This window comes from Bactrocera neohumeralis, chromosome 2 (genome assembly GCF_024586455.1).
Source record: "Bactrocera neohumeralis isolate Rockhampton chromosome 2, APGP_CSIRO_Bneo_wtdbg2-racon-allhic-juicebox.fasta_v2, whole genome shotgun sequence".
In the NCBI taxonomy this organism is placed as follows: domain Eukaryota; kingdom Metazoa; phylum Arthropoda; class Insecta; order Diptera; family Tephritidae; genus Bactrocera; species Bactrocera neohumeralis.
Genome location: NC_065919.1, coordinates 66,258,254 through 66,276,093, shown reverse-complemented (window position 1 = coordinate 66,276,093; position 17,840 = coordinate 66,258,254). Strand labels below are relative to the sequence as shown.

The 17,840-nt window shown below is 37.8% G+C and overlaps 1 protein-coding gene across 5 annotated transcripts in view; it reads right to left on the bottom strand.

Moving 5' to 3' along the window:
- The window catches only part of LOC126751923 (proteoglycan Cow), a 169,874-nt gene that overhangs the window by 11,685 nt on the left and 140,349 nt on the right, over positions 1 to 17,840 (bottom strand). For 3 of the 5 annotated variants that reach the window (XM_050462381.1, XM_050462398.1, XM_050462389.1), the window contains exons 7-10: positions 11,097 to 11,329; positions 7,263 to 7,382; positions 871 to 964; positions 218 to 616 (exon numbers count right to left, since the gene is read on the bottom strand). In XM_050462381.1, coding sequence (XP_050318338.1) covers positions 218 to 616; positions 871 to 964; positions 7,263 to 7,382; positions 11,097 to 11,329 — 846 coding nt within the window. The remainder of the gene's footprint in view (positions 1 to 217; positions 617 to 870; positions 965 to 7,262; positions 7,383 to 11,096; positions 11,330 to 17,840) is intronic. The other 2 variants (XM_050462408.1, XM_050462416.1) reach the window with 2 other exon arrangements.

The window sequence follows — 17,840 nt, the reverse complement described above, 5'->3', positions numbered from 1 at the left end:
CAGTTATTGAAATAGAATTTGAGCTAAAAAAACGTTGAGTGTGTGTGTATTTCTAATTTAATTTAGTTCTTAGTAAATCCTTAATGCTTATTTTCGTTTCGTTTCGTTTCGTTTCATTTCGCTCTTTACATTTGTACTTTTGTGTAGCAGTTAAAAAAACAACAACGAAGAATCGAAATAAATAAATCATTTAAAAGAAATAAAAGTCCACCTGTACCTATCTCACCTGCAAAATCGCCAGCGATTCTTCGTCGTACCGCGGCGCATGGGCGATCGGTCTTCTCGAAGCAGCGGCACCATTCGCGCGTATTAATCGAATTATCCTGATCCAAATCGCACGTATCGATGAACGGCTTAATGCAACGCTCATTCTGATCATGCTCCAAGTCGTACATTTCCTGCAGCGACAAATAGCCGTCGTTGTTCAAATCCAAATGGCCGAACATCCATTTGGCCTCGGTCTTGCAGGCGGGTGGGAAGTGCGCCTTGGATTTTTGGCTATGTTGTCGCCGTTTCTTGCTGTCGGCCATTATAACGGAGAACCAGTCAAGCAGGCGATTGCCGATGGCGGTCAATTGTTGTGGTTTGCATTCGGGCGATTTGGAGGGTAGGAAACCTGTGCGGCCGTATGTCGAGAGGGGATGAGATTAAGTGATTAAGTTTGTTGACTGTTCCGAGTGTGTGCAAGTGTGTGTGTGTGTGAATATTTAATGTGTACGCCCATTAGGTGGACATGTGTGTGTGTTGCGAGTTGAAAAGGTCACATTTAATGCGAGAAATTATGCAAATTGCCGCATTGATTGCTTGTGATTGAGTGTTGTAGGTGTGTATTCTGTGTGTGTGTGTATGTGTTCCCTTCCCATTACTCACCATTGTTCATGCTATTCTTGTTGTACTTTTGTGGTTTCTCGACCACCTCATTATAACCACGGATTTTGTGCTTGTCCTCGGGGTATTGGTTGTCCTGCAATGAGAAGAGCGAGCGATTTATATCACATTTAATGTATTTTACCCAATTACATAAGTTTTTGTTGTATTTTCTATGACTGCACTTAATGTTTGTAGTTAGTTTTTTTTTCAAAATATATTCATACATTCATAAACCACCATAAAGCTATTGATTTTTTTATCGACTCAAGTTTAATAATTTGCGGTCATTAACAAAATTGATTGTCTGAAGATAAGCTACCACTCAGGAAATATATTCAAAGAATTATGCTTAAATTTAGTTCAAAAATGTTTACTTCTAGTGCTAAAGCATTATTTAGTTCAGAGTGGGTTAGTTAGTTAGTTTAGTTAAAGGGAGAGAGAAAGAGAGAGGGAGTTTGAAACTACAATCGGTTACATTTAGTAGTAACAAAAAGAAGGGCTAATCGGGTGGTAATTCCAATGATTTCATTATCCGTGGATTAACATATTTTTCAATTAGCTTTAAGTTGAACGAGGCATCTGATAGACTTTTTGAATGGATTTAGTCGTGTTGAAAATATTATATACCGAATTTCATGGACTTTTCTTTCTTTGTTCTTCCGTAAAATTAAGTGTTAAACGTTTTTTGTTAGTCGGTTAACGCACTTTTGTGATTTTGAACATAACCTTTGTATGGGAGGTGGGCGTGGTTATTATCCGATTTCTTCCATTTTTGAACTGTATATGGAAATACCTGAAGAAAACGACTCTGTAGAGTTTGGTTAACATAGCTATAATATGATTTTGTTAAATCCTTTGGCCAAATTTCACTTTAATATCTTTATTTAAAGTTATGACACTTTATGTTTTCGGTTTCCGCCATTTTGTGGGCGTGGGTAGGCCGATTTTGCCCATCTTCGAACTTAACCTTCTTATGGAGCCAAGGAATACGTGTACCAAGTATCATCATGATATGTTGTTACAGTTGCACGGACGGACAGACGGACGGACAGACAGACATATGGATTTCAACTCTACTCGTCGCCCTGATCACTTTGGTATACATAACCCTATATCTGACTCTTTTAGTTTTAGGACTTAGAAACATCCGTTATGTGAACAAAACTATAATATTCTCTTTTAACTTTGTTGCGAGATAAAAAGAAATGGTAATTCCAATGAGCATATTTTCGACAATCAAAATAGCTGTAACTTCGACGAATAGACTTTTTGATGGATAGCGTGAAGTAAACGATGGACTTTTCCATTCTGTTCAGAACTAAAAACTATTTTTGTGTGAAATAGGTAGCGAAAGACAATTAATGATTTTGTTAAAGGCCTGAAAGCATAAAAGCCGAAGCAAGCCAAAATGTGGGTGATACTTATATATGTTGTTGTTGTAACGGGTATCTAATCCCCGTTAGGATGGTAAGGGTTAGATAAGTTGTCGTGGACGTCATACAACGTTAGGCTCAAACGTGCTGTTTTGACGAGATTGGATCAAAAGAAGAAAGGTGTCAGAAGAGTAGGGTTAGCAGAGCATGCAAAGATAGGAGTTCATTATGCTCCTTAACGGGGAGTAGGTGTTCAATGAGAGACATCAAGAGACATCCGGTCGTTGTTCGGAGTGCAGTGTTCTGACAAGTCTGGAGCTTCCTCGTCTGCGTTTCACTGCATTCGGGCGACCATATTGGTGCGACGTAGTTAATGACGATTGCCTTAGAAGTTGCCAGCAAGATCTTTTGTCCTTTCCCTATGTGCTGCCGGCTAGCGACTTGAGGATTTTGTTGCGGCTCTGTACTTTGGCAATAATCGCGGTCGTGAAGGAGCACAAGCTGTCGAGTGTCAAACCTAAAATCTTAGGGTTATTAACCGTGGGAATTTGAACGCCATCGACTGCAATATTATGGCCAAGTCTTTACTCTTTCATCCAGTTTGTAAATATGGTCGCTGTGGTTTTAGTGGGGGAGAGTGTTAAGCTCTGAGAAAATGTCAACCGTTGAATAGAAATTGTATATAGCAGGAATATGAGTTTTAGACCAAGGTTTGGACCAACTCTATTCATATTCAGTTAAACAATTAATATAATTTTATAATTCTTAAAAAAACTTTTCACTTAATTTTTTTTTTTTTTAATTTACACATCCCCGCAAAACTTATAAGGATGAGTAAACTGACGTTCAGTAATTAAAAGCTCCGTCAGGATCGGGAAGAAGCACTTCGTTGACCGTCATAACTTTGAAGTCGTAGATAATTTCATCTATCTTGGAAGCATCATTAATACCAACTACAACGTTAGCCTCGAAATCCAACGCAGAAAGATCCTTGGTAACAGGTGCTAGCTTGGGCTGAGGAGCCAATTGAGAAGTAAAGTCCTCTCTCGACGAACAAAGCCCGAACTCTATAAGTAACTCATCATCCCCGTCCTGCTACATGATGCAGAGGCTTGGACGATGGCGACATCTGATGAGTCGGCGTTGCGAGTTTTTGAGAGAAAGGTTTTGCGGAAGATTTACGGTCCTTTGCGCATTGGCAACGGCAAATACCGCAGTCGATGGAACGATGAGCTGTACGAGATATACGACGACATTGACATAGTTCAGCAAATTAAGAGACAGCGACTATTGGCGCCAAGCAAAAACAGTAAAAACAGATGTATGTTGTATACTCGTCTATAAACGTGTAAGCGGTGTGTACGCCAATAAAGAAGAAGAAGAAATGGTTTAAAGTCAGCTGGAAAGTCGGAGCTTTCAATACGGGGTATGTTGGAGGAAGAGAAAAGCCTGGTCTTGTTGCATTATCCTTTGACATTAGTCAGGTATACTCGAGAACATATTTCAAGCACACTGATCGACTTCTTCGGCAAAACGTTGAAGTAATTCTTGGATCAATTTCACTTTTTTTGGCGTTAAACTACGGTATATCTATACAGTGATATTAAAAGTTCAGTTATGCTTGCTATGATATCTTATATAATGACCGATTATGCGTTATAATGTCAGCCGGAAGTTTGAAAATCTTATATTAGGTTTAAGGAAGGTAGGAGTAGTATTAACCCGATATTATCTATTTTTTAGAATTAAATTTGGATAATAGAAGAATATGCTTTCTGAATTTTATTAAGGTATTTCACATATTCAAAATCCTGAATAACAGTTATATGTGAATTAGAGCAAGTTTTCCCCCGATTTTATCCATTTTAGGCACGAAAATACACTTTTTATTAGAACGGTTGCAATTTAGCAATATCTTCTCTGAGTTTCATTAAGATAACTCACTTATAGGCCGATATATGCTGCGAAAATTTATATATTAGGTATATGAGCCTTAGGAAGGTATTGAACCTATTCAAACCATTTTTGACATCCAGTATGCCTGTACATTATATCATTATACATAGATACTATCAGCAAAGATTCTCTTTGAATTTCAATAATATATCTCACAGACTGACCGATATCCTCGTCAAAAAGTTAATCATACGCACTGAGGTTCAAATACTCGGTATCTGGGGGCTTGAACAGAACAGTTTTTAGTCAGGAAATGACCAATCTTAGAGGAATTATATGTCCGGACTTTTTTTTACGAAATGTTCATCGTAGCTTGATTTGTGTACCATAAATCGTATGGAAGTTATAATTGTATTATATGGCAAGTAGGTGTGGGTTTGGCTCGAAAGGAAATGTCAGAATTATGTTACCTACGGAATTTCGTTAAAATTGGTTTAGTAGGTCAGGCGATTTGTGATTGAACTTAATTGTAAATTTTGTAATGCTGTCTACCCTCCCACTCACTTGCACATGTGGCTCGCCGAAATTTCAGCTCCTAGTTATTTAATTAAGAATGTAACCACAAATTCAAGAGAAACGCCGAAATGCCAAGTATGCAGAAACACTGTATAAATTCAATAATGCGAATATTGTGGTCAAATTAATTTTTCCCCACCAACAATGGCAAGTCATTCAAAGGATATCAAAATGAGCGTATGGTAATGACAACTTGTCAGTAGAATTATGTGGCTCCCTCTTCATGCCATTCACGCCATACATATATACATGCGTATATATACTATGGTACTTATGAAAATACTTGTCTACGCAGACGTTATTGTCATGGCGAATACAATAGAGACAAAGTGATGGGGAATGTAGACGGGGTAGATAAAAGTGGCGGGAATTTAGTTCAAGTTCTTTTATTGCTATTAAAGCTACTCCTACTAAATTCATATTTACGTGCTTATTTCCATTGCGAGCACTTCTATTGTACTCATATAATCACTTTCGTGTTTTACACTACAATGCAAGTCAGCTCTTGAGGGAGTGAAGACTTTGTATCCACAACAACATACATAGCGGTTGTGAGTTGCATGGAAACGAGAATTCCATAAATTCCATGATTCAAATGCTAGAACCATGTAGTATGTAGGTGTATGGAAGGAGGTGTTATTACAGACCAAATGGCATACTTGGCAGTAAATATAGATTTCGGGCTGAAGGCAGGTTCCCTGTAGGAAAAATAGTTTACGCGAAATTGTGCGCATTTAATCAGAACATGTGAAAATTATTATATAAAATTAAGTTTTAATTAAAATGGGTCAAGTAAAGACAAACTAATTAATACAAAAATAAGCTTGATCCTTTTGGACAAGTTAGGCTTGGATAGATTTGATAGCTCATCCAAAGAACGCACTTAGTTTACTATATGTTTATATACTCATATATATGAGTTTGTGAACTCCTGTTTGGAGCTTAAAAGTCAGCAAAGCTCCTTATGTCCGCGTTTAATGTCTATTCCCATCAGTTCGGTGGAATATCTGTGTACTCCTTCCCACTAGTTCGGTGGTATATCTATGAACTCCTGTTTCGAGCTTATAAGTCAACAAATCGCCTTTTGGCCAATAAAAACTTGCTCACACGTTTAATTTCTATTCCCACCACTTCGGTGGTATATTTGAAAGTGTGTGTTTCTGAGTATTTAAGCGTTCATCTTCGAACCGAGGGCGGAGGAAGTATTGAGATGTTTACTCCACGTCGTCCTCTTCCATACAGCTACTGTAGCTGATGTCCGGTAAGATTCTTAACTTTACACCACGCGCACCAACAGGACAATGACTTAGTAGGATCCCTACAACCAGGGAGCAGCAGGTCTTACTTAAGGCATCTCTTGCGACCAATCTTAAGCTTCACTTTGGTGTTATAGTCTCAGAGGAGGGACTAATGTTAACACCTTTAGAAGTTGCTACTTGAAAGATATCAAGCGACAGCTATTTAGATTAAAAAAAAAAACGTCGTCCCGCTGAACGCGGCTTACAGTTATCTCAGAGCCTTTTTCGGCAACTATTTCAAGTGAACTGCGGAGAAGATAGTTAGATATCTCACCGCAGCAATTTATGTATAGTTTCATGTTAGGCTCTGAACACTAAGTGGGCGTTCCCGAAACCTATAAGAGGGCTCAGAGGTATTCGAATAAGGGAAGAGTTTTTGAGATTGTTCGAAATGGTACGGCGACTAAGAGAAAGTTTTAAGACTGGTGCATTGAAAAAAAGAAGAGGTTAATGACTTGATTTTTTAACGACTGGCTCCAAATTAAGCGACCGACTAAAATTATTGTTCAGAGTAATAATATATTAGAACTTAATGGATAAGTCACAGGGACTTGTGGTTACTTCGATCTGATCAACGAAGAGAACATGAATATAAGGGTGTCCGTTATTTATTTTTGAGTCTGGGAAATAACGGACACCCTAATGAATATATCATAGTATTCTAAAGCTCAATATTTTATAACGCTTGCCTCACAGGGAAAAATATGGTTCGTGGTTAAATTACCATGTAAAAGACCGTTGGTTTCTCCTCATTTGATAGATTTTATTATGGTGTTTGATCCACATAATAGTTTTATAAGTTAAGACAAGCTTAGATAAGGATTACACTTTAGAAGTGCCAACTTCTGGTTGTTAACAGTTCTTTCGGATATCTAAAGGTCGTATACCGTAATCCCACTATAGGACTTCTTACATTGTATTAGTTGGGAGAGGCGATATCATCTCTGGATACAGTTTGGGAGGGTTCTAGAATTTAAATTCTTTACAATAGTAACCAACCTCATCCGACGACATTCGACATTTCACTTCTGCATCACCGCCTTGCAGAATCGGTCTTGAATTCATATCTTTTATGTTTCATTTGTCAATATAAATTTCGTGCGGAGACCCTAAGGGCTGTGCTATGTTTCTACTTGCTTATACATAAATTTTATCATAATTTCAGGTATGCTGAGTATATGAGCTTAACTAGATATTTCACATTCCATATCAGCAGGATATGCCTTATCACTTATCACTTATCACTTACCTTCTTGTAGGCGGTGTACTTGAGATACTTATAATGTTTGTTATCGTATTTGATTTCCTCCGGTGTGAATGTGAATTGCGAATTTATGTGATTGTAATGGCGATTGTTATCGTCCTTATCCTATTTACCCGACACCACCCACGTGTGGTGACAATAGTGACAACGATGACCAAACCATACATAACGGAACCACAATAACCGGTGCAAAAAAACGGAATATGCAGTTGCGTGTAGGGCGAGCGGTGCGACGTGATCAGGTGTCAAGAATTTGAAATCGGCCATTCGCATGAGTAAGCATAAAAGCAACAACAACAAAGCAAACGATGTGCGTCGCCGGTGTCGTAGAACCGTTAACGACGTAACGGTAGCAGCGATGGCAATGAAGTGTGGTGGATATAAGCGAGCGGGCGGTGCAACGGTGCGGCAGCGTGTAAGCGAAATGAAAGAAATAGAAAAGAAAGCACAATTCATGTTAGAACAATGAAGAAACGAAGGTACAAAAAAAAGGAACCATAGCAAGAATTGAAATAAAATTTACGTTCGTTATTTACGTTTATTCAGGGAATTCCACAAAAGGTACCAATTTGAGACTTATTGACTTTGGTGCCATTCGAATTTTTATTTTGGCTCTAAAACCGAGTTAGAAACAACGTGTGGTCTCTGGTGTATCGTGAAAATGAGGACATACTTATACATATGTACGTGTGTGGTGAACTGCTGAGCAATAGTAAGCATTCAAGTGTGATGGTTGAGTAAACGTTGGAATGTTAGATAATTAAAAACAAGAAAAACTCTTAACTTCAGCTGCACCGAAGCTGTAACATAATACCCTTCAGAGGTGAATTGCTGTAAAGGCTGAACCAATTCTAAGTTCCCTACTTTTTTAAAGAAAAAAACATAGAAACTTAAAATCTAATAGGCAATTTGGCAATTCTTTTTTGAAGACTGTCCCTTTCAAATGTTGGCCCATCCATTGCTTTAAATTTTGATGACTCGTTCGAGCATTTCGGCTGGTAACTGGCGAACGATACGTCGATGCTTTGCTCCAAGGCCAGAATCGAAGTGGGATTGTCCGCATAGACTTTGCATTTTACTTATACCCACAGGAAAGAGTCTAACGGTGTGATATCTCACGATCTTGGTGGCCAATTGACCGGCGCAAATAGAGAAATTTGCATCTCAACGAAGGGTTTTTTCAATAATTCCTTCAATTCAAGCGATGTGTGGAAATTGAGCCGTCTTGTTAAAACCAAATGTCATGAGCTTAAATTCCAGGTATCAAATAGTCGCTTGTCATGGCGCGATAACGGACGGTTACGTTCTCACCGGCATCATCACAAACCACACCAAACCGTTGTATTTTCTGGATGAAATGGTAGCTCTAGAATCTCTTCAGGTTGCTCTTCGTCTCAAATACTGTAATTTTGCTTGTTTACATAGCCATTACGTAAGAAATATGCCTCATCGTTGAACAAAATTTGGCTCGAAAACGTGAACTTTCCAAGAGCGCAAGCGAAGTGATGTCGCTTGGGAAGGTTGTTTTCTGTACGCTTTCAATTTAAGATTTCGACGGAAAATGCGCCGAAAGGCGCCGAATCGACTCTCTACGGTCTTCGTATACAGTCTTTGCTGCGGTCGCTATATTTTCTTCACTTCGTGCTGGACGTGTTCTATTCGGTCGAATATTATCCAATAATGGGTGCTGGGTCTCAAGATGTTTGATGGTGTTGCGAATAGTTCGTTTAGTAGGCCGATTATGTCGATTATAAGTTGAGTGAAGCGCGCGAAACATGTTCTTTACAGAAGGTGAATTTTCGTAGTAAAGTTGAACGATTTGTAAACCTTGTTGAGACGTAAGGCTTTCCATGATGAATTACAAGATAATATTCAACAAAAATAGTAAAATTCGCACACTGTGGATAGACTAAATTACAGATACTGGAGTGCTCTTAACCCTTAAAATTGAAGTTGTCAACAACAATTTGATAAATCTCGGACATGTGTGCTAGAAAATACAGATTATTTCCGCTACAATTCAAGTAATCTTTGAAAATTTATTCTACGTGGTACAGAAGTGTCAACATAATCTTGCTCACATCTTACGAGCTCATCATTATCGGAGTTGAGCCTGAGGCAGCTAAATTTACATATTAGTATGGAAGATTAGTATAGGAAGTGGAAGGAATTCAACAGAAACGCACATTTGCAAAACATTTTCAACTTTTTGTCCCCCCACAGCTTTTCTATACAAAAATTTAATAGTAATGGCTGGTACTCTATGTTCGGAATCTTAACAAAGGTCTAAGTTGGTTGAAATGGGAAATATATGGGGAAATTTATTATCTAATTCAGATCGTCATTTTGACTTGGGAATATACCAAATGAGATGGTGCAACGAAATCACTTATAAAACCAAAAAGAAATTTCATAAATGCCCATAATTTGTTAGAACCGGTTATAAAGAGAATTTTTAAATAATTAAGTATTATTTTTAACCAAAGCCACAACTCAAATATTAACGCATTTTCAGCTCATTACACCTTTCCATATTTTTGCTACGCAGTACTCTTCGTGCTAAATACAATATACAGTGGTTCGCAGCTTATTTCGTGCAACTGTAAACTTAAACTTTTGGCTGATGATATCCTAATACCATAGATCACGTCCAGCATGCAGGGCAGAAATTAAAGCAGCCGTAGCCGGTTCTGCGCCGTTCGCAGCAACTCGGACTGACGTATAGAATGACTTGTCTCATTTTACGTCGAGCTCTTAAATTGAAAGCGTACAAAATTCAACTTATGCGAGAACTTGAAAAGTTGAAAAAAAATTGTAACGTTTTCGGGCGAAATTTTGTTCAGCGATGAGCACCATTTCTGACTCAATTTGTATGTTAAAAGGCATAATTGCCTCATTTGGAGCGAAGAGCAATCTGAAGAGATTCAAGAGCTGTCATTTCATTCAGAAAAAATAACGGTTTGGTGTGGTTTGTGGGAATCATCGGAAAGTATTTCTTCAAAAATGATGCCGGTGAGATCGTAACAAAACGACGCCATTTCCCACACATCGCATCAATCTATGTATTTATTAGGAAAACACTTCGGTGGGCAGATAATTTCATGCTTTGGGTCGGTCGATTGACCACCAAGATCACACCGCTAGACCTTTTTCTGTGGGAATATGTAAAGTCTATGCGTATAATCCTGCTTCGATCGCGCGTGTCATTCGCCAGTTACCAGTCGAAATGCGCGAACGAGTCATCAAAAATTGAACTCAACAGATGGACCATCTGAGACGTACCCGCAGCCAACATTTTAGAAATATAAGCTTCAAAAAATAAATGCCAAAGAATGTTCTTTCAAATGATAATAAGCACTTCCCTTAAAATTTGAAGTTTGTGTGTTTTTTCTTTAAAAAGTTAGGGAAGCTCAAAATGGGGATTCATCTTTGAAAATATATTTTTTTTTTGGTTTTTGATGCGTGATTAGGGATAGGAAAGACACTTCTATATAGCACAAAGAATGATATGTATTAATGTATGTTTTCACGCAGAATTACTATTATATTAAAAATAACAGGATGAAATAAGCTGTGAGCTCTTATTTTCGCAGAAATACTTTTTCGTCGCATTTATTATGCGAAGCTAATTTTTTTTTAGATGTTTATAACGAATTTGAATTTACAAATGTGTAGCAAAAATTTCGGGTTTAAATTTCTTTGATACCATGGCTAGTACTTTCTCTATAAAGTTCAACAATTTTATTTAGCAGTTGGACGAAATAAGCTGTGAGCTACTGTATGTAATGCTAATGTACTCGTATCATCTATGCTACTTACGTCCATAATAGCATTAAAATTGTTGCTGTTCAAAGTGTTGTCCAAATTATCGTTGGAGTTGCCCATAATGTTGTTGCTATTACTGTTATCCTTGTACATTAATTGTTGTTGCATTTGTTGCTTTTGCTGTTGTTGCTGCTGCTGCTGTTGTTGCTCTATGGTCTTCTTATATTTGGCATTAAAAGCACTTTGACGCTCACTGAGACGCTGTAAACGTTTGCCATCCGTATTTTCTGAAAAAAAAAGAATATTGAAAATATATACTTAATTAGTAGTAGTAGTATATAGTAGATAATTTGAAATAGAGGTTATGTATAAGGATCATTAGCAACATGACTCGAAAGTTCGTATCAATAATCTATTAGAGTTTCTGTACAGTGGAACGGTAAATATTGGTAGCGATAATCGTATTCCTTGTTGAGTACAATTAAACGGATATAACTAATAGCGAATTCCTGTAGAAATACGTCCGTCGGACTCTCTTAACTTCTGAAATTAGTGAAGCTTTAAAGAGTTTATACTCTTTTACAATTTTCTGGACTAACAACTTGAAGCATCACACATTTTTACTGAGGAAGCAAATTGTGCTCGTGATTTCTTTGTTCATTGCTTTGAATTACATGCTCTTAGCGAGTTACATCTCACTGTAATGATAGAAGTACTAAATGGACACAGTCCTATAGGTAGTCATGCTAAGGTTTTTGAGATTTTGTCAAAACTGCATGGAAGAATGTAAAGTGAAATCCACCGGACATTTTCTCCTTCATTGTTCAACTTCCGCATGACTAAGATTGAAGCAACTCTGTAGTCATGCGTTCTACGAAACGGCCGATTTTATATTTCTGGAATTGATATTGGGCGCCTCAACAAATTTTCTGACAAGCTTAAAGCGATTTGTCGACAATCGAGGGTTTATTTGATCTATCCTAGGCATCACAATGGAATGGCGTTTCTAGTGGAATCGGTCGTGACTTCACGAATATCACCCTAATTACTTAACTAAACTAAGATGCTCATTGTGGCGGAATACATTTAGACTAAACATGATTTTCGGTGTGATAAGAGTATCGAGGGATAGATGGAGTGGTTTTGAAAGATGCTCGCTTTTGGCCAGTTATTTGAGCATCAACGAGGATATTCCGTTCGAAAAGATGCATCTTCATGTCGATATTTCCAATCACCTACCGCATATTTGTGTTTTTTAATATTATGACTCTTTTTTCGAGGAAATTTAATATTACCGAGGAATGCGGAGGTTTCCCCTTTAATTTTGACCATCCTATGTGACCGGAAGAAGCATTCTTTTATAACCCATAATTAATTTTTATGCCAGGAATATTGAGGAAGAGGGGTAGTTTTTGTTTGGGAGGCTACGACTGTAAATCTTCTTGATGCCGGAATAGCAATTTCAAGTCCTACGAAGTGCTAGGGCAATGAAATGGTGCTAATGCGAAAACTTATTGGCTTTATCCCACCGTATTGCACGGTTCTGTAACCAGTATACTAGACTTTGCCACAGAACGGGATAATTCGTCGCCAGCTTATTTCCGACTACCTCTTTTTGCGCTGGCACTCAGATCAAGTGTACACGGTTGCTTTACAGATGCTCGGAAAACGTATGCGGTCCCGCAAAGCCTGGTCTAATGACTTCCGGTGTTTTCCAGCCGTCAGTGTATCATTGGATAGTGCTGCCCATCTGAAGTTGGCCGAACGCGGAATCACTCCACTCCGCCTTACTGCCGAGAGCAACCCCAAACTTTTTTGTAATGTTTGTCATCTTCGTAAAGCCGTCTTTTGGCCTTCATTTGTTGAGATGACATTATCACAAACTTTTCCAAAACCCTCTGCTGCCATGAGCAGCACGGTATGTTTTGCTACCTATGTGAGCTCCAGTTTGACTTCAAGTGCTGCGGTTGGGCAAGTGCGCATAGCCCTTGAAGCGCACACCCAGACGAGCCTTTGCAGCTTCGATAGTTGAAGGCCTACCGAAGACCGCGTTGCCTTAGATGCTCAAACAACCGCTTCATAAGTGACAAAAGGCCTTGCCGTCGTGGTATGCAACTATCTGATGATACCTGACTTGCCGCCTCGGATCTGCCGGCTAGGCATCTGCATATCATGAGTGCCTTGGTGGCTTTGGACAGTGTTAGTTCCACGTGCCTATTCCACCGTAAGGTTGGGTAAAAGGGATTAGTTTCAATAGCACCAGTTATCGATGGATAAGTATTGATAGTCAAGTATTGTATTCTCAAAATATAGTAATTTCAATCATATTTAGTACCTGTCTGTTCAACAATATATGTATATGAGAATGCTGTTTAATGTTGACTAAATACTTTCTACTTTAATAAAACTGCTCATTAATTTTAAATGTCTGTCTCGAAGCTATGAGGTGTGCGGTAGATATGTTTTCCAAACCGTTATTTTTAATACCCTTGAATTGTTTGTTTACATTTTTAATCATTGTCCTTTAATGTGCCACAATATAAACGGGATTTCAGTAAGCAGCTTACTGGTATCGCCTTCGCCTTGCTGTTTGTTTTCCGACTTACGAGGACAACTTACCGTTAATGTATTTATTGTAAATGCTTTTGTTTGTATTTAATCTGATATGGTGCTATATATTTCATATAAATATAATTATGTATGTACTCGTTTATTTATATGTACAAATGTGTATTTGCTAGTTTTAGGTATAAAGTCACGAGTGTTGTTTTTGGCTGGTGCTGTCATAGTGATTTTAGTCGTTCGTTCCTGAATTATTGTATACTTATTTGTAGTAATTATTTTAGTTTTAAGTACATGGCTGTTATCTGCATAATTACATTTATAAGGGCGTTTAGCTTACCAATTACTTGTTCATATGGGAAACACCTGCAGTCTCGTAATTAATATCTATTCTTTAATACCAATGTGAATTTTAAACCAAGATCGCAATTCGTCTTGATTGAACTAATTTGAGGTTAGGAAAAGTGTAATGTGTGAAGAGACACCAGACATAGACGCTTATTTGATGGTAATTAGAAATGTTGAAAGTAGTAATGATCTGTCCAATATTCGGCAGAACTTGGAGAGTGGCAATTCGAACAAGCAAGCAGGGCTATATACCAAACGGATACTGAAACTAATAATTTCGATACCATAAAAGTATCTGAGTTGGTATAGTCGAAGAAAATATTATGTGAAGATTATTAGAGAATTGCGTAAGCAATTTCAAGCTACTTGCGCCACTCGAGCCAAAATTTGAAGATCTTGCAATCGAAGTCGTGTACTGTGAGAGAACCTTGAAAGCTCTTAAATAGCTTTGGAACATATGAATGTCTCCGTCTACGCGATGGGTAAAAAGGTATGAAAAGAATTTAAAGGCACGTTCTTCTTCTTCTTTATTGCCGTAGACACCGCTTACGAGGTTATAAATAGCTGAGTTTGCAACAGCTGGCTGTTTTCTTCTTTTCATGGGGGTGTTTCTTTTTTTATGTGGCTGGTCCCAAACCGAGCACACAACCCTGGGGAAGGATGTTTCGCCTTCTCACTTTAGCTCGCCTTCAAACGGATGTTTATTGGTTACCCAGAGGATGCTTGATCTAAGAACGGAAGTCCTGAGACTCCTAAGTGAATGGCGCTCAGAGAACTTTCCTCACTTGAGTAGAAGTTCACGCTTAACCCTTTACTTAAACGAATTACGTATAATTTTCCTTATAATGCCAGACTAATTGGTTATTTTTACGCTATCGCAAAATCGCAGCCGGTTCTAATTTCAGAAAAAAGGAGTAAAGGTAAGCAAAGGCAAGAAATAATATATATACTTAGTTAGAGATAAAGTCCTTCAATGAAGGCTTTGACTATATTCTTTCTTAAGCTTTAATTGTTTCAACTTATGCTTTCCTATAGAATGGATTAGTTATGTACGCAAGCTGAGCCTTGCTCCAATTTCCAAAGAGAGTTTCGAAATGGGCGGTCTGTTTACGGGAGTGTTTCCTTTAAGCTTAGCTTTGTTAACACCTTCAAGAAACAGGTACTAGATATAGAAGGGAGCGCTGAAGGACTACTGAGCATTGAAAGCAGTTCCAACAATACTAGCGCCCACTTCATAGTTCATAGTTCTCAGAAAAGTGGAACATCTGTAACTGGATCAAACCCGAATAAGTAGTATTGGTCCATAGCTATATTCGCGCGGTTTGCCAAAAGATGGCTTGACAATATTATTATTCCATTATAACACCAATATTCTGAGTATGTGTTGGAAAGCTTATAACCTTAGCGTCCTTTCCAATATGTACTTATATGCCATTCATTTGAAGCTTAAACAGCAATTATGTCCTCGCTGGACGCTATTTTTCATTACCCACTTTTCATTACTTTAATATGAAGAAAACGTCAGACGAATGTCATCGTATTTCGGTGGAAGTTTTTAGTAAACATGCTAAGCAAAAACGCAAAAGCAGTTTTGACGATTTAAAAGAGAAAATTTTGACTCTGAAAACGAAGAACGTCCTGAGTGACTAAACAAATTTGAAGATGAGGAACTGGAGATATCAGCCGATGAAGATTGTTGCCAAACATAAGAAAAGATCGCAGCGTAATTGGAAGTTCCTCAACCAGACATTTTAGAGCTTTAAAAGCAGAGGCGTACATCAAAAACAAAGGAAATGGGGCGCTATATAAATTGAAGTCCAACAACGCTCAACGACGAGTTCGCATATCAGAAATGCTAATTGAATTCTGAAAAAAGATGCCGTTTGTGCATCGTATTCTGACTGGTACTGAAAAATGGATGTAACAGCGTGCAGTATTAGGAGCTTCTGAAACCGAAGAAGCTATTAATAGGGAACGTCAGCTTCAACAACTCATCAAGTTGTAGCGAGGGATTTCCGAAAAACACCCGTGATTTACGACTGGGCAAGAGTAAATACTTTTCCATCATGACAACGTTCGGCCGCATGATGCGAGGGCGGTTCAAAATGCTTTGAAACCAGAGGCTGAGAAGTTTTACCTTACCTTACCAGTCTGATAGCCCACACCTTACCCTTTCTGACTATCATATACTTATATCTATATCTATATATATGGGCATGATGATGAGACGAGTTGAAATTCGAGTGACTGTCTGTCTGTTCGTTCGTCCGTCCGTGCAAGAAGCAACTTAAATGAAAATTGAGACATTGTAATGAAACTTGGTACATATGTATGTTCCATAGATCATGCCTACAAAATGCAATTAAATTTAAAAAAAGAAAAGGAAAAAAAGTGGATTTTAAAAAGTGGGCTACCCTCTAGTAGGTTTAATGTAATGTGTAGATAAAATAACAATATAAACTTAAGGTAAGTGTGGAAATTAATGGAATCGAATCATAAACAATACCGTTAAAACTACTAAAAGCGCTATAAACCAATGACCAAAAACTCCTGGAGCATTCAATTTTAGCATTGAGATGGTATTAGATAACTTTATAAGTGCCGGTGTCAAAATTGAACAATGGGTGTTGGCCCGCCCACTTTTCGGTAAAGTCAGAAATCTCGTGGACCGACCGACCGATTTCGACTAAATTTGTTACATGACATTCTGCGAAAATAGCGAAATCGAACTTCAACCATGCCTACTTCTCAGATAGCACAATTTTAAAATCCATTTGATCCCTTTACTTTCCAGTACACTACTCAAGAAGCAATTGATTTAAGGATATAACACTTTGTTCTAATAATTCCCTTAAAGTATGCCACCAAAAGCTGTCCATGCCCAACCAAAACTGTTCAACCCCCAATCACCGAAAATGTGGATTACAGTATCTATAGTTGACTTTGGACCGAAAATATCAGAGAAAATCCTTTCCAGGCAATAGTATCTCTGTATATTAAAAATGGGTTAAGTCGGGTCAATTTTGAACTTTCAGTTGATTTTATAACGCATATATCGGTATGAGTTATCTCAATGACAATGAGCTAGCGGGTTTTACTCATAACAGTGTAGCTTTGCCTAAAATTGATAAAATTGGGCGAAAACTTGACCTAGACCCTATACGTATAACTAATATCAGAGTCTTCGAACATCTAGCTAAATTTACTCCATATCATTAGCGATTGTATGTGAGGTACCTTAATGAAAACCACGGAACTTTTTTTAGCTCATGGCATGTTAATAGTTAAAATATAGAAATAGATAAAACATGATCCAAAACTTCTTGAAGGAACTTCTTGGTCTTTGATTTTTTAAGTTGCAGAGTATAAAATTTTCGGATAAATCCGAACTTTGCCTTTTTTTACTTGTTTCTTATAGTTTAGCGGCAAATCACCCCAATATATAGGAAAATTGTAGTAGGAGCTCCGCCAAATATCACATGTTCTTGCTGGTATATACGTATGTGTATGTCGTTCATACAAATTCAACAATAATCCATTAATAGTACTTAATACTATTTAAAAGTTCACCTGCACTTTATTCAACTCAGGTGTTTCATAAATAGAAATTGCGTAGAAAAAAGGCTGCCATTTAATCAGATTACCACACTTTTTAGTGAATTAATGCTTCCCATAAACTTATCGGCTTAAATATAATTAAACTAATTAATGGAATAAAAATTTTGTGCAACCGCAACTGTGCGAAGGCGAAGCGTAAAATGGCGACAGCGAAAATCACATGCAAATGCGGCGCTGCCGAGCTGGCTGCGACAACCGCTCAAAGGAATGCACGCAAAATGCCGAACGGAATTTACATAAAGTAATTGAATGGAAAATAAATTGTAGTAA